This window comes from Emys orbicularis, chromosome 3 (genome assembly GCF_028017835.1).
Source record: "Emys orbicularis isolate rEmyOrb1 chromosome 3, rEmyOrb1.hap1, whole genome shotgun sequence".
NCBI lineage: Eukaryota > Metazoa > Chordata > Testudines > Emydidae > Emys > Emys orbicularis.
In genome coordinates this window covers 141,663,134-141,691,038 of record NC_088685.1, presented here as the reverse complement: position 1 = coordinate 141,691,038, position 27,905 = coordinate 141,663,134, and the positions used below count along the sequence as shown (strand labels likewise).

General features: G+C 42.4%; 1 protein-coding gene across 1 annotated transcript in view; it reads left to right on the top strand.

Annotated features, from left to right (window-relative positions):
- The window catches only part of OPN3 (opsin 3), a 39,434-nt gene extending 22,581 nt beyond the window's left edge, over positions 1-16,853 (top strand). The window contains exons 2-4 of the mRNA XM_065401985.1: positions 9,108-9,427; positions 11,562-11,813; positions 16,590-16,853. Of these exons, the coding sequence (XP_065258057.1) occupies positions 9,108-9,427; positions 11,562-11,813; positions 16,590-16,853 (836 nt within the window). The remainder of the gene's footprint in view (positions 1-9,107; positions 9,428-11,561; positions 11,814-16,589) is intronic.
- Positions 16,854-27,905: the final 11,052 nt, after the last annotated feature.

The window sequence follows — 27,905 nt, the reverse complement described above, 5'->3', positions numbered from 1 at the left end:
CCAGAAAGGTCGATTTTAGCGCTACTCCCCTCACGGGATAGGAGTACAGCAGTCGATTTTAAGAGCCCTTTAGGTTGATGGAACAGGGTTGGATGTGTAGATGCATTGCTTATAAAATCAGCTTAACGTGGCTAAATTTGACCTAACCTCGTAGTGTAGACCAGGGCTCAGGGATTTTATAGCTAACTGGCTGGCTGGCTGTCCATAAAATAGAGCTACCCTCCTCCCCCATTTATCACAACATCAGAGCTAGCTCAGGTAGACATACGTGGAAATTACATCTCCTGCTCCTGTGTAAAAATACCCTCAGTCAACTGGAGCTAACCTGATCATCTGAGAGTGGCAGTACCAGAAAAAACCATTCTATATGCCCCTGAAGTTTCCCTGAGGCTAAGGCCCCTATTATTGTTTTCCTTGTAAAAGGGGTGTTACACACATTTAAATAAGAACAATATGGTGTACTTTAAATAGTTAAGATCTTTCTGTGTTCTGTGTCTTTATGTTTCTAGCAAAATGTTGTCTGTTGGAGTGGTTGCCAGTGTTGTGAGGCAGAGATTACGTTGCATGTTACAATGAAAAAGTCACTCTCATGGACTCTAGTTCTTGTTTCAACTTTTCATATAAAAAGTCATTCCAACTGAAAGTCTGTGGTTGAGCCATGTATGGAAAACACACTTGGGGCAGGTCTACACTACGGGATTAATCCGAATTTACAGAATTCGAATTTTGGAAACAGATTGTATAAAGTCGAATGTATGCAGCCACACTAAGCACATTAATTCGGCGGTGTGCGTCCATGTACCAGGGCTAGCGTCGATTTCCGGAGCGTTGCACTGTGGGTAGTTATCCCATAGCTATCCCATAGTTCCCGCAGTCTCCCCTGCCCATTGGAATTCTGGGTTGAAATCCCAGTGCCTGATGGGGCAAAAAACATTGTCGCAGGTGGTTCTGGGTACAGCCTCACCCCTCCCTCCATGAAAGCAACGGCAGACAACTGTTTCGCACCTTTTTTCCTGGGTGAACACAGCAGACGCCATACCACGGCAAGCATGGAGCCCGCTCAGCTCAAGACAGCAGTCATGAACATTGTAAACACCTCGCGCATTATCGTGCAGTTTATGCTGAACCAGGACCAGAAAAACGAGGCAAGGAGGAGGCAGCGACGGCAGCACGGCGACGAGAGTGATGAGGACATGGACATGGACACAGAATTCTCTCAAACCGCGGGTCCCGGCGCTTTGGAGATCATGTTGTTGATGGGGCAGGGTCTATCCGTGGAACGCCGATTCTGGGCCCGGGAAACAAGCACAGACTGGTGGGACCACATAGTGTTGCAGGTGTGGGACGATTCCCAGTGGCTGCGAAACTTTCGCATGCGTAAGGGCACTTTCATGGAACTTTGTGACTTGCTTTCCCCTGCCCTGAAGCGCCAGAATACCAGGATGAGAGCAGCCCTCACAGTTGATAGCCCTGTGGAAGCTTGCAACGCCAGACAGCTACCGGTCCGTCGGGAATCAATTTGGAGTGGGCAAATCTACTGTGGGGGCTGCTGTCATGCAAGTAGCCAAAGCAATCATTGAGCTGCTGCTACGAAAGGTAGTGACTCTGGGAAATGTGCAGGCCATAGTGGATGGCTGTGCTGCAATGGGATTCCCTAACTGCGGTGGGGCGATAGATGGAACCCATATCCCTATCTTGGCACCGGATCACCAGGGTACCCAGTACATAAACCGCAAGGGTTACTTTTCAATGGTGCTGCAAGCACTGGTGGATCACAGGGGACGTTTCACCAACATCAACGTGGGCTGGCCGGGAAGGGTTCATGACGCTCGCGTCTTCAGGAACACTACTCTGTTTAAACGGCTGCAGCAAGGGATTTACTTCCCGGACCAGAAAATAACCGTTGGGGATGTTGAAATGCCTATAGTTATCCTTGGGGACCCAGCCTACCCCTTAATGCCATGGCTCATGAAGCCATACACAGGCAGCCTGGACAGGAGTCAGGAGCTGTTCAACTACAGGCTGAGCAAGTGCAGAATGGTGGTGGAATGTGCATTTGGCCGTTTAAAAGGTCGCTGGTGCACTTTACTGACTCGCTCAGACCTCAGCCAAACCAATATCCCCATTGTTATTGCTGCTTGCTGTTTGCTCCACAATCTCTGTGAGAGTAAGGGGGAGACGTTTATGGCGGGGTGGGAGGCTGAGGCAAATCGCCTGGCTGCTGATTACGTGCAGCCAGACACCATGGCGATTAGAAGAGCACACCAGGAAGCGCGGCGCATCAGAGAAGCTTTGAAAACCAATTTCATGACTGGCCAGGCTACCGTGTGAAAGTTCTGTTTGTTTCTCCTTGATGAAAACCCGCCCCCTTTATTGACTCATGCTCTGTAGGCAACCCACCCTCCCCCTTCGATCACAGCTTGCTTTCAAAGGAAATAAAGTCACTATGTTTAAATATCATGTATTCTTTATTAATTGATTATAAAAAGAGGGAGAGAACTGACAAGGTAGTCCGGGTGGGGTTTGGGAGGAGGATCGGAGGGAAGGAAAAGGCCACTAAAAAAAGGTTAAAATAATGACAGCCTTTTGCTTGGGCTGTCCACTGGGGTGGAATGGGAGGGTGCACAGAGCCTCCCCACCCCCCGCGTTCTTACACGTCTGGGTGAGGAGGCTATGGAACATGGGGACGGGGGAGGAGGGTTATACAGGGGCTGTAGCGCCAGTCTGTGATCCTGCTGCCATTCCTGAAGCTCCACCAGATGCCGGAGCATGTCTGTTTGCTCACGCAGCAGCCCCAGCGTTGCATCCTGCCTCCTCTGATCTTCCTGCCGCCACCTCTCATCTCGAGCGTCTCTCCTGTCCTCACGTTGGTCCCTCCTGTCTTCACGTTGGTCCCTCCTGTCCTCACGTTCACTGGCATCTTTCCTATACTTTGAAACCTTGTCCTTCCACTCATACAGATGAGCTCTTTCATTGCGGGTGGATTCCATGATTTCCGCGAACATCTCGTCTCACGTCCTCTTTTTCCGACGCCTTATCTGAGATAGCCTTCGGGACGGAGGAGGGAGGCTTGCAAAATTTGTAGCTGCTGGAGGGAGGGAAAAAAGGAGAGAATTTTTTTAAAAGATACATTTTACAGAACAATGCTTATACTCTTTCATGGTGAACAACACTATTCACATTACATAGCACATGTGATTTCTGTGCAAGGTCACATTTTGCCTCTTAATATTGAGTGCCTGTGGCTTTGCTGCTAGAGATCACAGACGCAGGTCCAGGCAACAGAATTCGACTTGCATGCGGCCATGGTAAGCCATTGTCTTTCGGCTTCTGCGTCCTCCTTTCCCACATACCAGGCAAAGCCTGTTGAGTGCTGTGGTTTTCCTGTTAACCTTCAGCAGCAGAAAACAAACTAACCCCCCCCATCCAGTTCTCTGGGATGATCGCTTTATCCCTCTCCCCACTGCGTGGCTGGTATCAGGGAAGATCCCTGCTAGCCACATGTGAAAAGCTTAGCGCCAATCCCCCCCATTCCTCCCCCCGCGCTTGGCTTACTACAGGGAAGGATTTCTTTTCAGCCACAGGCAAACAGCCCAGTAGGAAGGGCCACCTCTGTCCCCTTAATTAAATTCCTGTATTTCAACCAGGTTACCATGAGCGATATCACTCTCCTGAGGATTACACAGCGAGATAAAGAACGGATGTTGCTTGAATGCCAGCAAACACCGGGACCATACGCTGCCAGGCTTTGTCATGCAATGATACCAGATTACTTGCTACTAGCATGGCGTGGTCAATTGTCCTACCATGGAGGATGGAATAAGGCTGCACTGCCCAAAAACCTTCTGCAAAGGCTTTTGGAGTACCTCCAGGAGAGCTTCATGGAGATGTCCTTGGAGGATTTCCGCTCCATCCCCAGACACGTTAACAGACTTTTCCAGTAGCTGTACTGGCCACGAATGCATCCCAAGTCCTCAGGGCAAATTAATCATTAAAAAACGCTTGCTTTTAAACCAGGTTTTATATTTTAAAAGGTAAACTCACCTGAGGTCCCTTCCATGGGGTCATGGTCTTGGGTACTGGCTTGGGAGGGTACTTCACTCAGGCTGAGAAAAAGATCCTTTTTCTGTGTGCTCTCCGCAAGCTCGTCCTCCTCCTTCTCCTCCTCTTTCCCGTCCGCAGAATCCTCAGGTGTGGCTGGTGAGATTACCCCTGCCTCAGAATCCACGGTCAGAGGTGGGGTAGTGGTGGCGGGCCCCCCTAGAATTGCATGCAGCTCAGCGTAGAAGCGGCATGTCTGCGGCTCTGACCCGGAGCGACCGTTTTCCTCCTTTGTTTTCTGATAGGCTTGTCTGAGCTCCTTGACTTTCACGCGGCAGTGCTCTGAGTCCCTATTGTGGCCTCTCTCCATCATGCCCTTGGAGATTTTTTCAAAAGTTTTGGCATTTCGTCTTTTCGAACAAAGTTCTGCTAGCACTGAATCCTCTCCCCATATAGCAATCAGATCCAGTACCTCCCGTACGGTCCATGCTGGTGCTCTTTTTCGATTATCGGCCTGCATGGTTACCTGTGCTGATGAGCTCTCTGTGGTCACCTGTGCTCTCCTGTGCTGGGCAAACAGGAAATGAAATTCAAATGTTCGCGGGGCTTTTCCTGTCTACCTGGCCAGTGCATCCGAGTTCAGATTGCTGTCCAGAGCGGTCACAATGGTACACTGTGGGATAGCTCCCGGAGGCCAATACCATCGAATTGCGGCCACACTAACCCTAATTCGAAATGACAATATTGATTTCGGCGCTACTCCGCTCGTCGGGGAGGAGTACAGAAATCGATTTTAAGAGCCCTTTATTTCGAAATAAATGGCTTCGTTGTGTGGACGGGTTTAGGGTTAATTCGATTTAACGCTCCTAATTCGAATTAAACTCATAGTGTAGACTAGGCCTTGCTTAGGTCAAATGAAAACTGATTTCCCTCAGAGACGCACCTCATTAGACATCTGCATGTGGAATGATTGATTAGATTGGGCACCTCACTGGATGTCTCCACTTTCACATTTCAGAGTAAAGTTTGTTTTACAATGTATGCATTTTGAAGATTGTCACTGAGAAGAGCACAGTCCAGGCTAACGACAAGAGGTAACATTTTCAAAAACACCTATGTGACTTAGTGGTCCAAGGCTCCTAAGTGCCTCATTCATTTCTGAAAATGGGACTTAGGCTCCAAAGTAGAGCTAAATGAATAACTGATATTTTCTGTTCAGTGCCTGAACCAAAAAATAAAATAAAATAAAAATGGTTCATTTGAACTGAAGCTGAATTTTTTTGCTTGGTTAATTTCAAACTGGTTCTTTGTGCAAATGTTGATTTGAAACATTCTGACATTTCTGAAATGTTTGTTTTTTCAGCCAAAAATATTTGCCAAATTCAACCCAAATAGTTTCCATGCTCTGAAGAATGATTTTTTTCAGCAAATTTACTATTTGCCAAATTTTTGTTGCCCGGATCTACTCCTCAATCACTTAGGTGACTTTGAAAACTTTACTCAAAGCCTCTTCTAGAATTACTTAATAATCTAAAATGCAGAAAGTTGCAGCAGGTATTTCAACATTTTCTGGGGAAGGCACTTAAAGAACAGAATCCCCCCATCATTTTTGTTTGTTTTGATAGTGGCTTCTCCATTCTCATCAAAACTAAATGCCAGACTTCACAGAAATGGGGGTGCGGATCACCAGGGTCAAGCTATACATGGGCGATCAGATTATTCCACGTTTCCCTGCACCTTGTGTCGTCACTTACAGCACAGCAAAGTGAGTGCCAATAGTTACCATGCTGATTTGGTAATCTTTAAATTGACACCCATGTTGTGCTGGTGTGAGTAGCTGCACAATGTACAAGCAGTGAAGAATCTGGCACACATGTTTTCGTTTGGCTGGCTCTGGTCCTGCTTGGGGATGTAAATTGTGTGTATCCCTGTAGTGGGGCGGTTACCCTGCTCTGGCCCTGAAGGGGTTAAAGCAGCGGTGTATTATCGCCTAGGCCGACAAGGCCTAGGCCTAGGGCGGCAAATTTGCAGAGGCGGCAAATTTGAGCACCCACGGAGAAGCACCCCTCCCTGCCCCACCTCCCTGCCTCACCTCCCCTGCTCCAGCTCACCTCTGCCTCCGCATCCTGTTTCTCTCCCCTCCCTCCCAGTGCTTGTGCTGCGAAACAGCTGTTTCGCGGGGCAGGAAGGGAGGGGGGAGGAGAGGGAACGTGGCGCGCTGGGGGAAGAGGTGGGGCTGGGGCAGGGCTTTGGGGAAGGGGTTGGAATGAGGGCGGGGAAAGGGTGGAGTCAAGGTGGGGCCAGGGGCAGGCGGGCGGCAATTATTTCAGGGCCTAGGGGCGGCCACTGGGTTAAAGGCTAGGCTGATTGGGCAAACAGCCACAGCTGGCCCTATAAAAGCGCTGTGAGGCAGCAGCTCAGACAGACTCTCTCTAGTGGTGGAGAGAGAAGGACTTGGCTGCCTGGGAGGTGAGCTGGGTGCCTGAGGTAGAGCAGGGCTGGGGAAAGGCAAAGGAGCAGGGGAGCTCCAGCCTAGCAATTCCCCAGGCTGCAGGCCTGGCTAAAGGCCCAAAGCAGGTACTGGGGTTGCAGAGGTGCAGCCCAGGGTTAGGAAAGGCAGCAGGTCCAAACCCCCCTTGCCGATGATGAGTAGTTTATAGACTGCAGTCTGCCCCAGTGAGCGGGGGCTAGACGATGACTGGCAGTCGCCACTGAGGCAAGGTGGGGATAGAGGGTTGGGGGTTCCCCTGGGATGGGAGACCCAGAAACTGCAGGGGTATTGCAGAGGGCAGACCACGAGGGAAGGGGCACCGGGGTCTGGGAGGGACATGGGGGCCTGCGGCAAGTGGGGCATCAGCCAGCAGAGGGCGCTCCGGAGCTGGAGTGCTAATTCCCGAGACAACCTGCAGGAGGTGCCGTCCCGGTGAGACGTTGCTTCTCTACAGTCCCCTATGCCTTCTTGCTGCTGTGTCCTATCAGCACAAGATGAGGCTGTGACAGATATGACAAACACAGGCATAACTTGAGGCTATTGTATCCACTCTATAAATGTTATCTGTATTTTAGCGACAGGGCTCATAGGCTGCTGGTTGGGAAGGGTTACAAAGCTCCACCCAGCAACTAAAATCCATATGATATTAGCATACAATCCCTTTCTAATTCCTGATAAGCTCTTTTGAAGCCCATGCTCTTCAGTGTAATTTGTTCCTGATCCCGAATTAAGTACACTGCCCTGAAGAACCTGTCATTAAAGAGCTTTCTTCCTAGTTGTCCAGAGAACCTTCTGTATCTTCCAGTATCACTTCGCTCCCCTGCTCTCATAAAAGCTACTCTTCTTGCAAAGAATCCCCTGAAGAAACAAATTGTGCAGGATTCAGGGTCAAGGCCACATACCCGGTTTTCTACGTGCTAGACATGACTGTCTCGTCCCAGCTACCATCTTCGTTTTCTTAATGATGAGTTTGCAGATACCAGCATAGAAAGGAAGTGCTCATACTAAAAGAGAGCTACCTTGTTTCACGTCAAAGAGAGCTACAGAGTATCTGGTGCTTTCTTCTTCCCACCATGCTTTAATCAGTTCATGTTCATGAACCTCTTGTTACTTCTAAGGGAGGTATTCTACTACTACCACCACCTGCATTGATTGTGCACCTTTCTTACAGAGATCTTAAAACAACATCTTACTAACATTTATTAAGCCCCCCAGTGCTTCTGTGAGGTAATCAATTAATATTATACATATTTTACTGATGGATACTTTAACACAGGATACACGAAGGTAGAGACAACAAATTACATCTACCTTCAAACATGGTTATTTGCTCCTCTAAAATTAATTTTAATATAGTGCCTACTGAGACTACTGTTAACATATGTTATATTTGTCATCCTTGAGGCATCCCAAAGTGAAAAAAGCTTCAGTTGTCTATGATTGACTTTGAAGATTTTCTTCAGGGCACAATGAATGTTCCCATTTCAGGGAATAATAAGACCTACATGTTCAACAGACTCACAGCAAAATAAAAGCATGATTTTGATAAATACAAATCTCTATGCAGAAATCAAACATTTTATGTGCATGACAAAATATCCATTCTTCCTATTAAAAAGGACATATGCAAATTCTATTAGAGAGATTTGCATCCAACCATGCTGAGTGCTATGAAATAAATACATTTGTGTTTAGGCTTTGTTGTTAAGAGAAGAGAGACTCTTGATAAATCAACAGTGGTAGCACAGGGCTTCAGTTGACTGAAGTTTGCACTATGTTAACAAAATAGACACTGATCATTAATTTCCACAACTCACATAGATTCAAATCCTGCAGTCCTAATTCAGGCAAAACTCCCATTGAAGAGAATGAGTCACAACAAAAGTGCTGGTAGGATGTACTGTTCAGTACTGACCTTAATCTAAGGCTCCTGTCATGCTGTATTCGTTAGAAGTGTGGGCTTGAAATGTGCCAGCAATTCAAAAGAAAAATATGGTATTGAAACTCCCACTGTAGCTTCTGTGACAGTTCAGCTGTCAAAAGTTGGAATTCTACCCATTCATGTTGTTTGGGAGATTTAATTGTGTCTTTCAGAACATTCAAATGTTTTAATTGCTTTTAAATGTAGTCTTCGCTCTGAATTTCCTGGGTTTCTAATAGGTGCTGTGGTTTACGACAGCATTCTTTTACAGTGTTTTACCCTTAAATGTACCTGCAACATTAACCCCTGCTTAACCAAGCTGTATTTAGGACTATACAGATTAACCTGGACCCTTCTTCCTCTTCCATATGCCACGCATAGGCTGTGAAGTTCAAAAGTTGCACAGCAATCAGATTCTGAGACCCTTACTCACTTTGAATAATCCCTATGAAATTGGTGGAATTATTTGTGGAGGGAGGTGCCCTCAATAGGCTTAAAGATGTCAGAATTGGACCCATAACGTTTAGTTTTGCAGTGTCTGATTAGAGATGCTAAGCTTCCCCTGCTGACAGACTACTAGTGGGGTGACAATATGTTCATGACTCTCTACTTATTGATCACAATTAGCTTTCTTTCCTTTATTTCTCCTTACAGGAATTGTTTCCATCATGACCCTCACCGTTCTCGCCTATGAGCGCTACATTCGAGTCGTTCATGCAAAAGTGATTGATTTCTCTTGGTCCTGGAGGGCCATCACCTACATCTGGTTGTACTCGTTAGCTTGGACAGGAGCGCCCCTTCTAGGCTGGAACAGATATACACTGGAGATACATGGACTGGGTTGTTCAGTGGACTGGCGGTCAAAAAACCCCCGTGATGCCTCCTTTGTGCTCTTTTTCTTTCTTGGTTGCCTAGTGGCACCTGTGGGGATCATGGCCTATTGCTATGGCCATATTCTATATACAATAAGAATGGTGAGTTGAAACAAGCAAGCAGCATATGCAATGAATAATTTCAATGAAAAGGTAAATGAGTAATTGGTCTCGGAGATGTACATAGTCCCCAAGGTTTTATTGATAAGATATCCTATAGAAAAGTTAATGTACATAAAGGGTGGGATTTTCATGCCAAATTTCCATTCATTTTAATGGGAATTTGGTACCTAAATCCCTTTGGCAACTTTGACAATTTCAGCCTAGCGTACAGTGCTCCTTATCTCATGTAGTATCTTTACTTTCCATTAATGTGCCTCATTTTTTCCTGTTCCCTTTCATGAAAAGCAGAATCCCATTTTGAATGCTATTAGAAAAATTACCTAGAGATAAAAGGTACTTCTCTAGGGACTTCTCCCCTCCCATGTCAGAAGTATTGAGATAAAAAAGTCTCATGAGACTCTAAAAAGAATCCTACAATACAAATTTGATAAAGCAATAACATAAAATATTAATGCTAGCATTGATTGGAACAATAGGAATTTCCCTTTGACGACTTATTGTTCAGTAATGCTAGAGACCTGGGGTAGGTATGCATTGTTTTTATATCCAGTGCATCCCTTTTACTTTGTGAGCCATCAGTCTTTTGAGGCAATAGCCCACACACCTCTTCTTTGTAAAACGCAGTTACTATCAGGGATGTTTGTTCAGATAATATTCTACATCTAGGTCATCAGTTCAAATTCAGTCCAAATCTGCAGTAATTAGAAATTGTTATTGTTTGAGTTTGGTAGTCTCAGTCCAGTTTACAGTGGACCAGCATCTATATCAAACAACTATAATTGATAGTAATTAGGGAGATACGAGTGTTACACACGTACTTCTCCTCTCCTGAAAGTCATTCAGCTAATGCTGAGAGCTGAAGTGGCATAGAGAATGAACTATCATCTCCCCTCAAGTGGTGCCACCATGTTAGGATTATAAATCAATTGGCAGGGCAGCATGGAGAATCTTGTACAGTAGAACCTCCGTTACAGACACCTCCGGAATGGAGGTTGTCCATAACTGAAATGTTCTGTAATTCTGAACAAGAGGTTACGGATTTCAGCCACGGGGAAGGGAGATGTTGGGGCTGCAACTGCAGGGGAGGGGGGGAAAGGGAGTCAGGGCTTCTGATCCTTGGGGTGCCAGGGTTCCCAACAGAGGGCTCAGGGCTTCTGCCCCATGGGAGTACTAGGGCACAGGGCTTTAGACCTGGGGGGTGTAGAGACTTGAGGGTCTCCACGGCTCCGTTCCCAGCTTCAGCAGGTGCGGGGGCTCTAGTTATGGGGCAAGCACTGGGGCTGAAACTGGCACCCCCCTCATAACTAAAGCCCTGAGCCCTGGTGCCCCACGTGGGGCTGAAGCCAACAATGGAGCTGCAGGACTGAAGTCCTGAGCCCTGGAGTCCCCAGCAGGGCTGAAGCCAGGAGTGGAGCCATGAGGCTGAAGCTCTGAGCCCGAGTGCTCCCCCTGGTCTAAAGCCCTGAGTCATGGTGCTCCTGAGGTCAGAAGCCCAGAGTCACCCCCGCCCAGAGCCTGGGATTCCTCCCCCCTCCCTCCATGGGTGCAGTCCCAACCCCCCTTGACTGAAGCTCAGAACCCCAGGGCTAAAGCCCAGAGGCAATACAGTATTTGCTGGAGTGGGGTTGTCTGTGCTGCTGCCTGATTGATTACTTCCAGTTCCACAGGGTGTCCTGTTGACTGGTAAGTCCGTAACTCTGGTGTTCATATCTTTGAGGTTCTACTGTACTGGCAATTCTCATATTCATACAAAATTTGAGAAAAAAAAACATCAGCCAGAGACTAGAAACTTTCTATGTTAATGGATGGGTGCATGTTAGTTTCCTAAAATACTTTCATTTGAATGAAGAAAAAGTAATCTGAGGTCATTTGATATGTCATTCATTTTCCTGTATCTCCACAAAATATATCTGCACCTTATTTACTACACATCCTAAATGAGCAGGAAACACACCTGTTCAGTTGCAAAAGAACTAGAGTGTCTTGAAATGGGATTAATAGTCTCTGCTCCTAAAAAACTATAGGCTAGGGAATTGAGAATTAACAAAAACTAAAAAATGAAAAGCTATTTGTTGCATTTGTTTTCAGCCTTTTCCCTTTTTCCCCCCTGCAGCTTCGCTGTGTTGAAGATTTTCAGACCATTCAAGTGATCAAACTCCTAAGATATGAAAAGAAAGTGGCTAAAATGTGTTTTTTAATGATCTCCACATTCCTTATCTGTTGGATGCCTTATGCAGTGGTCTCCCTTTTAGTAGCTTCTGGCTACGGCAACCTTGTAACTCCAACAGTGGCTATTATCCCATCTTTCTTTGCCAAATCAAGCACTGCATATAATCCAGTCATCTACATCTTCATGAGCAGAAAGGTAGGTTAATCATAAACTTACGTACCTGAGCAGTCAAAGGAAGCATATGGCACAGCTGTGAGGATTATACTGGATGTGGAGTCTAGTTTTCAAACTTGAACACTTAAATTAAGTGTTTATTAATTTATAAATTAATCACGCTCATTAGCAAAAGGGTCAGAAATTGGCACTGAGGTGTCCAAATACCCACCCAAGCACACAAATATGGAATTATTACACCACATCTTCCCCATGGCAACACTGGCAATCAGAGCGAAAACCAGACTCTTCCATTCCTCTGTTATTTGCTGCTGCTTCTATCCCAAATATGGAAACAGATATCCAAACTTTAGGTGTCCAAGTTTGAAAGTGTTTAGCCCAATATGTCCTTTAAAGCAGATCAGACTGGAAACGTATCCAAACTGCACCCTTATTGCACCCAGAACTTTGGTGATTCAGAGGAAGTTCAACCCAGATCAGAAGCATCCCAGAACTACAGCACATCTTTAATTTAGAACTGCTATAGCAATATAGGATTTTAGCATCCTCTGCTTTACTGTCAAGTATCAGAGGGATAGTCGTGTTAGTCTGGATCTGTAAAAGCAGCAAAGAGTCCTGTGGCACCTTATAAACTAACAGACGTATTGGAGCGTGAGCTTTCGTGGGTGAATACCCACTTCGTTGGATGCATGTAGTGGAAATTTCCACTACATGCATCCAACGAAGTGGGTATTCACCCACGAACAGGGCCGGTGCTACCATGGAGGCAAACTAGGCGGTTGCCTAGGGCGCCAAGATTTGGGGGCGCCAAAAAGCGGTGCTCCCAATTTTTTTTTTTTTTTTTACAGCGTCCCTACGCCCCCTCCCCAAGTGCACGATCGCCGCTCCACTTCTCCCGCCTCCCAGGCTTGCGGCGCCAATCAGCTGTTTGGCGCCGCAAGCCTGGGAAGGGAGGAGAATTAGAGCGGGGGCGGCGTGCTCGGGGAGGAGGCGGAGCAGAGGTGAGCTGGGGTGAGGAGCTCCCCGGGGGGGGCGCCTCAGGGCAGAGGGGGGGGAGCTGCCACGGGGGGGGGAGCCTCAGGGCGGAGGGGGGATGGGGAGCTGCCGCAGGGCTGGGGGGGGCGCAAGGTGGAAGTTTCGCCTAGGGCGCGAAACTTCCTTGCACCAGCCCTGCCCACGAAAGCTCATGCTCCAATACGTCTGTTAGTCTATAAGGTGCCACAGGACTTTTCTGCTTTACTGTTACAGTTTAGCAGGTTGCTGCAGTGCTCAGGTTAGGGTGTGTGAGAGACTCTAGATTGGATTAGAGAAATAACAATAATACTTAACTCTTGTATAACACTTTTCATCAGAAGGAATCAAAGCACTTTACAAAGGAGGTCAGTATCATTATCCCACTTTACAGATGGAGAAACTGAGGCACAGAGATGTGATTTGCCCAAGGACACCCAGGAAGCCAGTGGCAGAACCAGGAATAAAACCCATGTTTCCTGAGCCTTAGTCCAGTGTTCTGTCCCCTCGAACACGGTGTCTTGGGTTTACTATGAATTTAAATAAGACTTCTGCAGTGAAATCCAAGAGATATGGATGCTTTAAAACAAACAAAGAAACCTCACAAACCACATATATTTGACTATGGAAAGTTTTACACAAAGTACTGATTTGACACACTCCTGAATTAACACTTCTATATGAAAAAATAAGTATTATTGTAACCAAAGGTATATCCATTAATATATTAAGATAAGGATGTTCCCTATAGCTGACTGGAAAAAACAGATTTTTGGCTTAAAAACTTTTCTAGATTTTAAAATTTTGTCTTGTCACAAATTGGGGCAAAGAGTCAAAATTTTGAATTTTGTTCATGAAGTTTATTCCAGAAGTTTCTTCAAGAGGAAACTTGAAGAAATCAAGAGGTTTTGTTAAAAAAAATACCAAATTTCATTTTGACTTCAACCTTTATTTTTTTACAATATGTCTAAATTAAAAGTAATTTCAGAATGAAAAATCAAAATATTTTGTTCTGAAAATGTTGAAACAGAATGTTTTGACATGTTTAAAATATTCCATTTTCAATTATTTTCAAAATGAACATTTTGTCAAAAGTGACATGTTCCTGTGGAACATTTGCTTTTCCAGTTTGGTATTTTTCCAATGGAAGGACGTTCAGTCAGAATAATTTGTGAATCGTGAATTGCATTTTGGAGCAATTGAAACGGGAACAAAACAGAAGACACTTGCTTTGTATGAGAAAATGGAGATTTAATTTTATAGGCTTCTTTCCTAGTCTTTCTTCTGAGCATTAGGCTACTTCGCTAGTGGCAGTAGCCAACTTATCTGAATAAGCTTTTACAGGACAAAAGGGAATGGAAATTTATACCTGTGAGGAAGCTAGGTATCTCTATGAAAAATCACTTGCATCATAATAAAGATAAACACCACTATGAAGCAATAGCCTGCACATTGCAGCCCATCTAAACAAACTTCCTAGTTTACTTTAAGCAGAGTTTCAATACAACAGAGTTCTCTATATACACAAAGTAGCATAATGTGACAAAGAAAAGAGAAATATGAATATTTTCTGTCAGGGCCGGCGCTTCCACTAGCCGACCCTAGGCAGTCGCCTAGGGCGGCAGGATTTGGGGGGCGGCATTTTGCCATCCTCGGCGGCAATTTGGTCCTTCCGCTCCGCGTCTTTGGTGCGCTTCACTCGCTCCGGGACCCGCCGCCGAAGCGCCCCAAAGACGCAGAGCGGAAGAACCCCCGCCGCCGAATGCTCTGAGGAGGAGCGCTGCCGCCTAGGGCGGCAAAAACCCTGGTGCCGCTCCTGTTTTCTGTAAGGCCTTACCTGACTTTTGGTTACCTTTTAGAGATGAAGTTTTCCAGGATCTCCCACATGGGCTTTACAGTCATATACGTAAAGAACATTTGGAACTAAGTAATTTTGATGTAGCAGCTCTGACTCAATCCCCAGATCACAAACTGATTCCCAGTACAATACAATAGCAACCATATAAACCACTGAAGCTCACGGGGACCCATTCTGTACATGAGCTTATTTCATCCCAGACATAATGCCTAGAGCTGGTGGGAAGTTTTCTGACAAAACGTAACTACGTTTAATTGGAAAATGCCAATTCGCTAGCCCAAAATGTTTGGTAGACTATTGCAGATTAGACAAAACTTTTGCCAAAACACAGGCATGTTTCCATTGGAGACCTGCTGGGGTTGCAGCGTGAGCAGCTCCATAGCAGAGAGCCTGACTGGAGTCATGTTTCCTGGTACTGTTAGGCTCGCTCGCCCCACTCTGCAGCAGATGGCTTCTCAGCCCCTGAATTGGGGCTGGGTCTCCAGGAGCTGTCAGCAGAGCCCTAGGGATCATTGGAAGCAGGCTGTCTACCAGGCAGTATTCCCCAGGGACACAAAGATGGGGAAATGATCGCAGAGGGTAACCCCTAAAAATGCTGAGGGGTCGGCCACCAAGGACTCTCCCACCCAAGTCCTGAAATTGAAGCGGGGGTGCTGGGGCTTTTTCAGAGCATGGTTTTTGTGGGAATGCCCAACCACAATTCCAGGGATTTCTTTAAATCCCCTCAAGATATTGCCAAATTAATTTGTTTTGTGTTAAAACTGATGAGTTCTCAGGGATCAAGTTCACTTTGAGTTTTTCAGGTTTGTGAAGATTTGGAAGTACTGTACACATGTTTTTATGGTGAAAGTAAAACCATATTTGCCACATTTAACACAGTTCTACTCTTAGAAGCCTTAAAATTCTATCTAATTAGGAGAGTTGCCACAGAGTATCTTGCACTACATATCTGTAAAGTAAGATTGCATGTATCATAAGTGAGTGTGGTTAAAATGGGACAGACGAGTGCAGATCACATCCCAGATCTAAATCCATTAATGTAGGGAAGCATTTATAGTTTTCCTTTCCACTACTATTTTTACTCAAAGGGAAATTAGTTAGTTCATTGTTGCCAACCATTGGGATGTTATTGCAAGTCCATAAAATTTGGTGTTTAATAAAGTTCCAGTTTCTGGAGCCATGCAAATCACAGGAGAAACTCAGATTTTTTTTTAATGGTTGTAGGGTAAAAACTTAGCATTATGAACTCTAGAGGCTCTAAAATCTTGATTAAGCCAAACTCATGATTTTTGGGGGGTACCTGACTGAAGATTTTTGAATATTTGAAGTTGGCAATATTGAGTTAATGAAAAAAAAATATTAGAACTATTCTACAGCAACATATGCTCATATGCACAGTAACCAACCCCACCATAGGGTGGCTCTGGGAGTGCTGTGGTACACCACCTCGGTAGTGTTCTCTGTAGAAAAGAGCTTAGAGGCAAACATTGCAGGCTGCCTTGCCCCCTCTCCATAGCCAGCTCCTAGGCTATTGTGCCTGGGAGCTACTGCTCTTACTTGCATGCAGCCTCTCCAGTTAGCTCCCAGTCTCTCCTAAACCCAGTTCCTTGTTACCTCCTTTTTCTGTTCTCTAAGGATTATGGAGCCCTCTACTGGCAACATATTTAACTGAGTAACAGTGATCTCAACCGGCTAGTTGGTCCCCTCCAGCTCATTTGAGTGTGTGGGGTGCACAAGGAGGAAAGGTACCCAGTAATGAGCCAGTAAGTTCATTGCACTACTCCTGATCATTCAAAACCAGTTGACAACTACAGAAACCGGTATAACAATTCACTGAGAACTACTTGATACACTTCTCATCACTGGATGCATTGTGAAAGTGAGAGCTTTGAAAGGTGTAATTTGAGTCTAATTTTTCCTCTTTGCAGTTTCGACGATGCCTTTTGCAGCTCTTGTGCTTTCGCCTGCTAAGATTCCAGAGGACCGTGAAAGAAATACCAGTGTTAGGGAATGAAAAGCCAATAAGACCAATAGTTATGTCCCAGAAAGCTGGGGACAGGCCAAAGAAGAAAGTGACTTTTAGCTCTTCCTCAATCATTTTTATCATCACTGGTGATGACACCCAGCAAATGGACAACAGCAGCAAACACAATGGCACGAAAGTAAATGTGATCCAAGTAAAGCCACTATAGGGACTAATCTACAACGTGTGTCAGAACCTGAATGGACTTTAGCCAATTAAACTGTTTGGGCATCTTCTTTGATGATAGTGTAATGAAGAAAGCACTGTCCTTCAGCTGCGAAATACTGAAGCAATTCAGTGGGTGAAACTCTGAACAATTTAATCATGGTAACCGTATAGAAATCTTTACATTTGTACCCAACATGTTGCTGGACTCTGAATTTTTTTAAAACATGATTAATCAGCATTCCTTGCACCATAGACTTACCTGGGAAATGCAGGGAGTTTCAGAAGTAGGACTTGGGTTTGCTGACTAGAATCTGATCTTGACAAAAAAAAGATGACTTTCAAATTGCCCCCTCTACAGTCAGACACAGTACAAAGCCAGTAGAAAGTTGCCCCCTTTGTTTAGTCAAAGTTGTCCTGTTGTTGTTTTGGTGCTACTCATTAGGTGCCCTTAACCACTTTGAGAGGTGTTCCGGAGAAATAAAAATATATATTTTTAGAAAAAGGAAATAAATAAAGGGACTGGTCAAGAGATGACAAAAAGGAGAGTATCAGAAATTTTACACACCACTACATCCTGCTTTAGTTTAAAAAACCCAACCAAACAAAAAACAAATAGAGGAAAATATAGATTAGCAGGGACTGAAAACCAAACCAAACTCATACACACATTTATCATTACATGGAACAGAGGCCCTGACTACTTTTTGAAAATTAAATCTGCTGTGATATTTTTGTGAGAGTAGCAGGTGTCAACCCAGCTGCTTCTGCTTAAATTTCAAATCTGAGTAATAACTTTTCCTTCTTAAAATACACTCAGCAGAACAGTTACAGAAGTTACTCTGTACTTACCTTCGTAAAAAGTCATGGGAATTACTGCTGGCAAAAAATAGTTGCAGAGCTGCACTCCAGAGGTAGCTGCATTTCAGCAGTAGACAAGTAATTCCTATGTTTGTTGGGCTAGAATCAACACATGGGACTTGAGTCTCCTCTCCACTACATTAGTTTTACACCAGTGAACTGTATATAAATCAATGGAATTGCACTGATGTGTAATGGAATAGAAAATCAGGCCCATAGACTCCCTGGGTGGGTGTTGTTTTAGGCCACCCCTTCAGCACTTGCTGCCGATAGGGCAATATGGAGCCCCAAGTATAACTTGCAGCTGCTCCACTTTGATGGAAACTGGAGGAAAAGCAGACAGTGGGGCAAAGGGACCAGGCTGTACACCTGTCTGCACTAACAAGAGTTGATTTGGCCTGAAAGAATTAAGCTCTCAAAAAAATCAATAGGGACCAGAAACAAAAGTTCTCAGCGGGAGCCTGATCCTTGGAGATACTGACTGAACTCAACTCACATTAAAGTGACTGACCCAGTCCCCTCCCTTTCCTCTTTCAAGAAGGTAATGACAGGTGGTACTAGCTTTGAGCAGTCCTTGAACTCCTCAGACACAAGACTGAGATTTTTTTTCCTTGCACCTATGTAGGGGTGCAGTGGCATGAAGTACCTTGTACACACACCCCTCTAATGCATCTGCACTGGTAATCTGGCTCTACATGCAATGTTTTAAATACACACACAAGAGTATATAAGCAGTAGTTCATCTGGGAAAGAACACAGGTGAAACACTTGTCTACTTCCCTCCCCCAATAGGCATTGATTTGAGCTGTTTCATGAATTCAGATACATTTCCTTAATGTAGGTTATCAGTTTCCATGTCCAGGACCCCTTTTTCCCCCACCAATGATCACTACCTATGCACATTTGTTTTCACCAAAGAGAAAGAAATGCACCAGAAATCCATATAAATTACCATCCTTTCACAGAATGGTATACGTTTGATATTTTAGCATTTTATGTATCTTGAGCCTTTTATGAAAGATTAAATTTACCTTATTTATAGTACATTAAATTATGGTCAAGTATTTTCTCCTTTTGAGAAGAAAATGGCTCTTAGTACCACCTACTGGACAAATCTAGAGTTTCTAAGGAACTGACAACAATAGCATTTCAGCTTTTGGACATAACCATTTTGCTTTTTGCCCTGTTGAAATTGCACAGAAAGCTACTGATTTATTTTATAAGGAATTCTCATAAAATCAACCTTCTTCAGAGAGATACTGTCATGGATTTTAACCCCCAGTTCACATGGGTAAGAAGTTACCATGAAATTAAAAATAAATGAACTACTAGATTTAAAAATAAAAGTTTTCCCCTGCAGTATTTGCAACCCCAAAACAATATATGTTATGAATGTCACCATATATAACACAGTGTGATAAAATAGTAAATGAAAAACAAATAGTGAAATTTACTAGAAATTGGTTATTTCTACACATAAGGACATTTTAAAGAAATACTAGTACTGAAATTGATTTGTATATTGCTCTTATGTGTTTAGCACACTGGTATCCCATTTCCTCACCATATAGCTCCAACATTATTTTTGTTTCTTTGATAAAAGCAGCTTTGATGCAGACATTACAGCCAGCCACAGAATTCAAGGATGCTAATAGGCAATCTTGAGCAAGGAGCAGCAGCATATGTAATATCTTCCATTTCTGATGTCCCCTGAAGTAATTGGCTTAGTTTGTAGTAAGGGAGATTTTTAACTACAGGTGACCTCTTGAAGTCCCTCACAGCCCTATATTTCTATGGTTCTTCAGTCTACTTTGAGGATGATCATAGCTCATTAATCCATTTTACGGGAGACTAAGAGCCTGATCTAGCAAAGTGCTGAGTGAATGGAATAGGATTTAAGGGTGTTTAGCAGCTGGCAGAATAAGGCCTTTAACTGTCTAAAATAACCAAAGTACAAGAGGAAAAAGAGATAAGAAAATGCAGGAAAGGGAGAAGGAGCAAAAAAAAAAAAAAAAAAAAAAAAAGTTATAAAATTTAGAAATTCTTTAGACAAACCTGTTGCAGAACTGAACTTTCAATCCATTCAGTGTTTAAAAAGAAATAATCCAATTTAAGATGTTAAATTATAAAAATAAGACACATTTCAACTAGAGTGGCTAAAGCACCATTATGACCTATGGTCAGCCCAGTTCATTTAAAATGTTTTTTTTCCATGGATTATAGCAATATAAAAGAAACACAGATAATAATTTAGCATACAGAAAGCTATTAATAGCTCAGCAGTTGCAGTAAATTCAGAGGGTGAAATTAATTTGTTGTGCGGAGGATCAGGTGAAGGCCTGCTGCACCACACAACCCCTTCATTGGGGCTTTGTGGGGAGACTAGATATAGTATAGCAGTTCAGGGGCACCTCCATATCTCCTGCACGCTATGGAAGTGGTCCCCAAACCAGATCTACAAAGGCAGTTGTGAGGAGTTGTGGTGAGTGTTGAGGATCTAGCGGCTCCAACATGCTGCAAATAGTGTGGAGGGGATTTGGCAACTCTTCTGCAGGATAGAACCTGTGGGGACAGGAAGGCTACGCTGCACCCCCACTCCTTGGGTTATGGGGTGGGTTTCATCACTTCACCTCCCACAAAGAGTTGGATTACTTTGGCTTTATGCAGAAATGGACTTCATTCATGAGGAAAGGTAGAGCCTAGTCCTCCTCTCATAAGGTTACTAAAGATAAGTCAATTAAGTACTAAGTCATTACAAGCGAACTATGTTTCCAACTGGTGTGTCTTAACTGAAGAGATTACTTGAGTACTGCATTGTGTTTAACCATCCAGAAAAAACAGTCTAATCATTGTCAAACTGGGGGAGGGGAGCATATCTAGTGGGCCCTCTGGGGGTCTGTCCGAGTGCTAGTCAATATTTTCATTAATTATTTGGAAAACGGAGTGGAGAGTGTGCTTATAAAATGTGTGGATGACACCAAGCTGAGGAGGGTTGCAAGCACTTTGGAGGACAGGATTCGGTCTCGATAAATTGGAGAATTGGTCTGAAATCAACATGATGAAATTCAATCCAGACAAGTACAAAGTACTTCAGTTAGGAAGAAAAAAAGCAAACACGCAAACATAAAATGGGGAATAAGTGGCTAGGCAGTAGTACTGCTGAAAAGGATCTGGAGGTTATAGTGGATCACAAATTGAAGGTAAGCCAACAATGTAATGCAGTTGTGAAATGGCTAATATTCTGAGGTGTATTAACAAGAATGTTTTGTATAAGACACATGAGGTAATTGTCCCGCTTTACTTGGCACTGGTGAGGTCTTAGCTACAGTACTGTGTCCAATTCTGGGTGCTACACTGTAAGAAAGATGTGAACAAACTGGAGAGGGTCCAAAGGAGAGCAACAATTATGATAAAAGGTTTAGAAAACTTGTCCTATGAGGAAAGATTTTAAAAAGTTGGTGTGTTTCGCCTTGATAAAAGGAGTCTGAGGGGGACCTGATAACAGTCTTTAAACATGTTAAGGGCTGTGATCAATTGTTCTCCATGTCTACTGAAGATAGGACAAGAAGTAATCAATTTAAATCTGCAGCAAGGGAAATTTAGGTTAGATATTAGGAGAAACTTCCTAACTATAAGGATAGTTGAGTTCTGGAATAGGCTTCCAAGGAAAGTTGTGGAATTCCCATCATTGGAGGATTTTACGAGCAAGTTAGACAAACACCTGTCAGGGATGGTCTAGAAGGTATACTTGGTCCTGACTCTCTTCAGGAGGCTGGACTAGATGAACTCTCAAGGTCCCTTGAAGCCCTGTGACAAGGGTACACTTATCCATGGCTTATACTACACCAGCTTTCAGCTCAGGAAGAGGATATTGAGTGCACAGTGTTGAAAGAGAGAAAAGAGGCAACAAAATCTAATAGTAATAATGGAGGCTTTCAACTACTGTGACAAAGTTCCTCCTCTATCTTGGTGGGTCCTGCGCTTATTGGCGGATTTTCTTGCCTCAGAGATTCACCATGTGGGTTGGGGAACAGCCCAGAGACCTTCCCCTCTGGAAGAACCCACAGTCCAGGTCAATTGGGAGGTTTGGGGGGAACCCGGGCCCGCCCTCTACTACCCACATATTAGCAAAGAGTTCAAATATTACAGGAGGACAAAGATTGGAGAAGGAATTTCTTGACACCTTAACTGACTACTTTTAATAATAGCTAGTTCTAGAGCACATTAAAAGAGTTTCTATTCTCAACTTAATCATAAGTAAACTCACAAGAGTTGGTTATATTATAATGATAGCTGACACACTAACAGTGGCCACAATATTATCAGATTCAAATCCTAAAGGAAGGAACAGTACCAAAAACTAGCATGCTGACAGTCCACTTTAGAAAGGGGCACTTAAAAATAAAGGAGGGGAAACTAGTCAGAAAGGCCCTAAGATCTAAATAAAGACAGACTTCTTCAATTTGGCATGAAGTCTACTTAAAGATACAGTAACAGAGTCTTGGAAGGCATGGATATCCCTAATAAGAAAAGAGAAAACAGGGAGGCAAGGAGGCGGCCAGTATGGCGAAGTGGTTACGTGCAAGAGGTTATTCAGGCTAAACAGAGATCCTTCCCAAAACTAGAAAACCAACCCCAGTGAAGCCAACAGAAAAGATCATCTGGGAGACATTTTCAAAAGCATTCAGGAGCACAAGTCTGATTTTCAATGAAATTGTACTCCTACTTCCCTCAGGAGCTTTTTGAAAATCTCACCCACACAGTGCATCAGAAGGAAATTAGGAGGGATAAGACGGATTATTGAAGAGCAAATTGTCAAAGGTTTGAGACATTAATGAATGTATCAGAGACAGGAAGCCTGCAAGAGAACTGGTCAGTTCACTGAATCACCAAAGATAAGAATGTTGCAGAGAAGGTAAGTGATTTCTTTGCATCTGTTTTCAGCCCAGAAGATGTTGAGGAAATGCCTACTCCGGACTCACTCTTGTCAGGTAAGAAAGATGGGATACCAGCAGAGACCATGTGTCAGAAAAGGAATAAATGGATAAAGTAAAGAGAATCAAGTGTCCATGGCTAGATGGTATATCTCCTTCAGAACTCCTGGGTATAAGAATGAAGTGGCTGAGCAGCTAACAAAAAGATGAAATCAGAATACTCATTGCTGTCAATGAGTATTCTGGAGGACAGAATTGCTTGAAGCAATAATTAATAAAAATAGGATTGTAAAAATACAGGCTGACTATAATATGGTCTAATTATCATGTCTTCTGCAAAGGAAAATTGTGCCTAACTAATCTACTAGAATTCCTTGAACACATCAAGGAAACAGAAGCTAAAAGAGAACTAGCTGACAATGTTCCTCTGGACTTTTTCAAAAGCCATTGACAAAGTCCCTTAACAAGAGGCTGGTAAGGAAATTAAGTAGCCATTGAGTAAGAGTCAAAGTACTGTCAGACTAGAAAACTGACCAAGAGACAGCAAACAAACAATAGAAATAAATGGCCAGTTTTCATCATAGAAGAGGGTTAAAAACAGGGTTCCATGAGTTCCGTTGGGAGGACCTCTGTTGATTAATATATTTACTGTCTAGGGAAAGATGTGAACTGTAGAGTGGCAAAAGTTGCAGATGACAGTTATTCAGGTTTGTCAAGAATGGAGAAGACTGAGAAACAGAGCTGGTTAGAAAATGGGGTTTTCCCTAGGGCTGTCAAATGATTAAAAAATTAATCATGATTAACTGTGCGATTAATTGATCTGTTAAACAATAATACAATACCATTTATTTAAATATTTTGGATTTTTTTCTACATTTTCAAATATATTGATTTCAATTAGAACACAGAATACAAAGTATACAGTGCTCACTTTGTACTTCTTTTTTATTACAAATATTTGCACTGTAAAAAAGAAAAAAGAAATAGTATTTTTCAATTCACCTAATACAAGTACTGTAGTGCAATCTCTTTATCATGAAAATTTAACTTACAAATGTAGTTATGTACAAAAAATAACTGCACTCAGAATAAAATAATGCAAAACTTTAGAGCCTACAAGTTCACTTACTCCTACTTCTTGTTCAGCCAATCACTCAGACAAACAAGTTTGTTTACATTTGCAGGAGATAATGCTGCCCGCTTCTTGTTTACAATGTCACCTGAAAATGAGAACAGGCGTTTGCATGGCACATATTGTAGCCAGGGTCGCAACATATTTACGTGCCAGATGCGCTAAAGATTCATATGTCCCTTCATGCTTCACCCACCATTCCAGAGGACATGCTTCCATGCTGATGACAGGTTCTGCTCGATAATGATTCAAAGCAGTGCGGACCGATGCATGTTCATTTTCATCATCTGAGTCAGATGCCACCACAAGGTTGATTTTCTTTTTTGGTGGTTTGGGTTCAGTAGTATCCACATCAGATTGTTGCTCTTGTAAGATTTCTGAAAACATGCTCCACACTTCATCCCTCTCAGATTTTGGAAGGCACTTCAGATTCTTAAACCTTGGGTGGAGTGCTGTAGCTACTATTAGAAATCTCAAATTGGTACCTTCTTTGCGTTTTGTCAAATCTACAGTGAAAGTGTTCTTAAAACAAACAACATGTGCTAGTTCATCATCCGAGACTGCCATAAACATGAAATATATGGCAGAATGCAGGTAAAACAGAGCAGGAGACATACAATTCTCCCCCTAGGAGTTCAGTCACAAATTCAGTTAATGCATTATTTGTTTAACGAGCATCTTCGGCATGGAAGCATATCCTCTGGAATGGTGGCCAAAGCATGAAGGGGCATATGAATGTTTATCATATCTCTCACATAAATACCTAGCAATGCCATGGTGCCATGTGAACACCTGTTCTCATTTTCAGGTGACAGTGTAAATAAGAAGTGGGCAGCATTATCTCCTGTAAATATAAACAAATTTGTTTGTCTTAGTGATTGGCTGAACAAGAAGTAGGACTGAGTGGACTTGTAGGCTCTGAAGTTTTACGTTGTTTTGTTTTTGAGTGCAGTTATGTAACAACAACAAGAATCTACATTTGTATGTTACACTTTCATGATAAAGAGATTGCACTACAGTACTTGTATGAGGTGAATTGAAAAATATTATTTATTTTGTTTATCATTTTTACAGTGCAAATATCTGTAATAAAAATAATATAAAGTGAGCACTATACACTTTGTATTCTGTGTTGTAAATTGAAAATGTAGGAAAACATCCAAAATATTTAATAAATTTCAATTGGTATTCTGTAGTTTAACAATACAATTAAAACTGCAATTAATTTTTTTGAGTTAATCATGAGATAACTGCAATTAATTGACAGCCCTAGTTTTCCCCTACTACCACAGACAATTTCAATTTTTTGCCAAAAAACCAAAACCAAAACATTTTTGATATTCAGTTTTTCAACAGTCTAATTTTACTTTCTGTAAAAAACGTTTTTTCAAAAAAAATCAAATTTTCCATAAAAATCAGTTTCATCAGAAAATTTTGGATCTTTTAGTGAGGAACTTCAGAGGGACCTAATAAAGCTCAATGAACAGAAATACAATGGAAGTGAAATTCTCAGTTAATAAATACAGGATTATACACACTGGAAGGGACCATTTGAATGAGTCGCACACCTTTCTGAGTTCTAAGTTAACAGTAACGCAGGAAAAAGAAATAGGCACCGCTGTTGAGAGCTCACTGAAGACCATGTCCAATGTGGCCCAGCTATCAAAAGAGCAAACGAAATGTTAGGATGCATAAACAGCTGGGGTGGAATAGAAACACTGAAATGATAATACCATTATACATATCAATGGTGCGCCCTCACTTCAAATACTGTGTTCAGTTCTTACCACTCTATCTCAAAAAAGATACAGCAGAAATATAAAGGGCTCAGAATCAGACAGTGAAGATGTTTAAGAGAATTATGAGCATAAAAAATACTCTATAGACGAAACTGAAAAGAATTTCTGAAAAGAAGACTGTTTACATTAGAGAGGAGATGAATGAGGGAACAGGATAAAGATATATAAAATAATGAGTGGCACAAAGAAGGTAGGCACAGTGAATACACTTGGACACTTATAAAACAAGCAGATGGGGACAGTCTGGGTGTATGTCTACACTTCAGACTGGAGATGTAATTTCCAGCTCAGGTAGATGTTCACACACAAACTTTGATTGCGCTAGTGCACTAAACACAGAAGTGAAGCTGTGGCAGTTTGGGTGGCAGGATGGGTTAGCCACTCAGGTACAAACCTTCCTGGGACCGTGGTACTTGGGCAGCTACCTCTCCTGTCACTCATGCCACCATGGTTGCACTTCTATTTTTAGAGCACTAAACTGATCAAAGCCAATGCATATACATCTACCAGAGCTGAAAATCACACCTTCAGCTTAAAGTTGGACAAACCCAATTAAATAAAAAGGCAGCAAATTTAAAAGCAGTAAGAAGAACTACTTCACACAATGCATGGTTTGCCTGTGGAACTCATTGCCACAAGATCTTTGATGCCAAGAGCTTAGCAGGAGTCAAGAAATAGTTGGACATTGAGACATTATCCGTATGGATAATGAGAACAGCCAGAATGACAATAGTAATGATTTAAAAAAAAAACAACACAAGAGTTTTGGACATGATATAAACTCTTAAGGCATAAGCCAACCTCTAGCCCAGGGCAAGTAGGAGAAAACACTCTGCATAGATCAGTTATTCCTTTCATTTGCTTTGTGTTTGGAGAATGGATATAGGGGGATGAATCAGGACAATTTTGTTCAGCTCCTCAGAGTAAAAATGTTGTGATTACATTCTTTAATTTTTTAAAATTTTTAAATCTTGGTACTTACATCTAACTACTTAAATTTGAGTTACAAGATTATGTGAATTTTCAAATGTGTATTTTCAATGTTATGTTAAAGAGGACTAAGAAACTGAAGCAATCAGAAATAACTTTCAGAAAAGTGTACATTTTCAGTGTTTTGTTTTTAACTAATAGAGATTACATCAATTTAAAATATGCTGAAAAGCAATATTGCACATTTCACCAGAATTAGGGAACTCTTTATATCCAATTTTAAAGTGTTTTATCGCTCTCTAAAGAAGAAATTAATGCAACTTTAACCTCTGTAATATAGTTATTGAATTAGTAAGAAAACACAATCTATACAGAAATGAAGTTGAAGAGGAAATCAAGATTATTTCTACAACAAGTCAAAATACAAGTTATTATTTGCAGTTCCACTTAATAGCACATTCATTTAGCGATTTTTCTGTTCTGTTGCAGGCGCATTATCAATTTCACTATACTTTTTGCATTTGAGCTCCCTCTTGTGGGTAGTTCAGCTAATAGGCTTCTCTGTCTGGATAAACCTAATTGCAATAGAAAATTGTTTCCACTAAACATTCTATCTGTATCTGGGAGGTTTTAGTGTGATTTGGATGACGCTCTTTACCATGTTGTCAAACCAAGAAAAATAAAGCTTAAATCAAACTCTAATAAGTTCCAAAGCAACATTTTTCTTACTTTGCCTATCTATACATTTCAATTATTATTGATGAAAATATGTTGTTGGTTTGTGTATGTACAATGAAATTGATGTTTATTGACATTTACCGATCATTCCAAAGCTAGCAATAAAAATGTACCCACAAGTGGGGAACATTTGCTATAACAACAGTATTGAAATAGTTGCAGTAACTTGTGCTAGAATAATCATCCTTTAGACTGACATTTTGTCCAACTACATTTTACACATCAAAATCAGGGTATCTGAGTTATATGGGCTCACTTTTTAAAATGAACTGTGGAGGAGAGATGGTTTAATTTTCCAAGGTGAAATGGTCAATCAATCAGTGATTAGAAATGGACATGTTCCTGTGTGAAGCAGACAGAATTTTTCCAGGGATAAACAATTACAAAACAAACTATTCCAAACAGTCTACAGAAGTCTTACCTTTCAGCCACCTTTTTCTATTAACTTGTCCATAACCCGCTACAGAGGGGCACATAAATGCTTCAAACTCACAAAAATATGCCCAAAATATGGAAAAATCTGGGATATGATGGTAATGGTCACTTTGTAGTTGTTTGTGTGTCTATCATTTTCCCTGATGATCTTTCAGATTTAAAGTATGAGGCATTATTTTTCTTAGTAAAGGCCTCTAGCATTTATCTATTTCTCAGTCTTTCAGCCA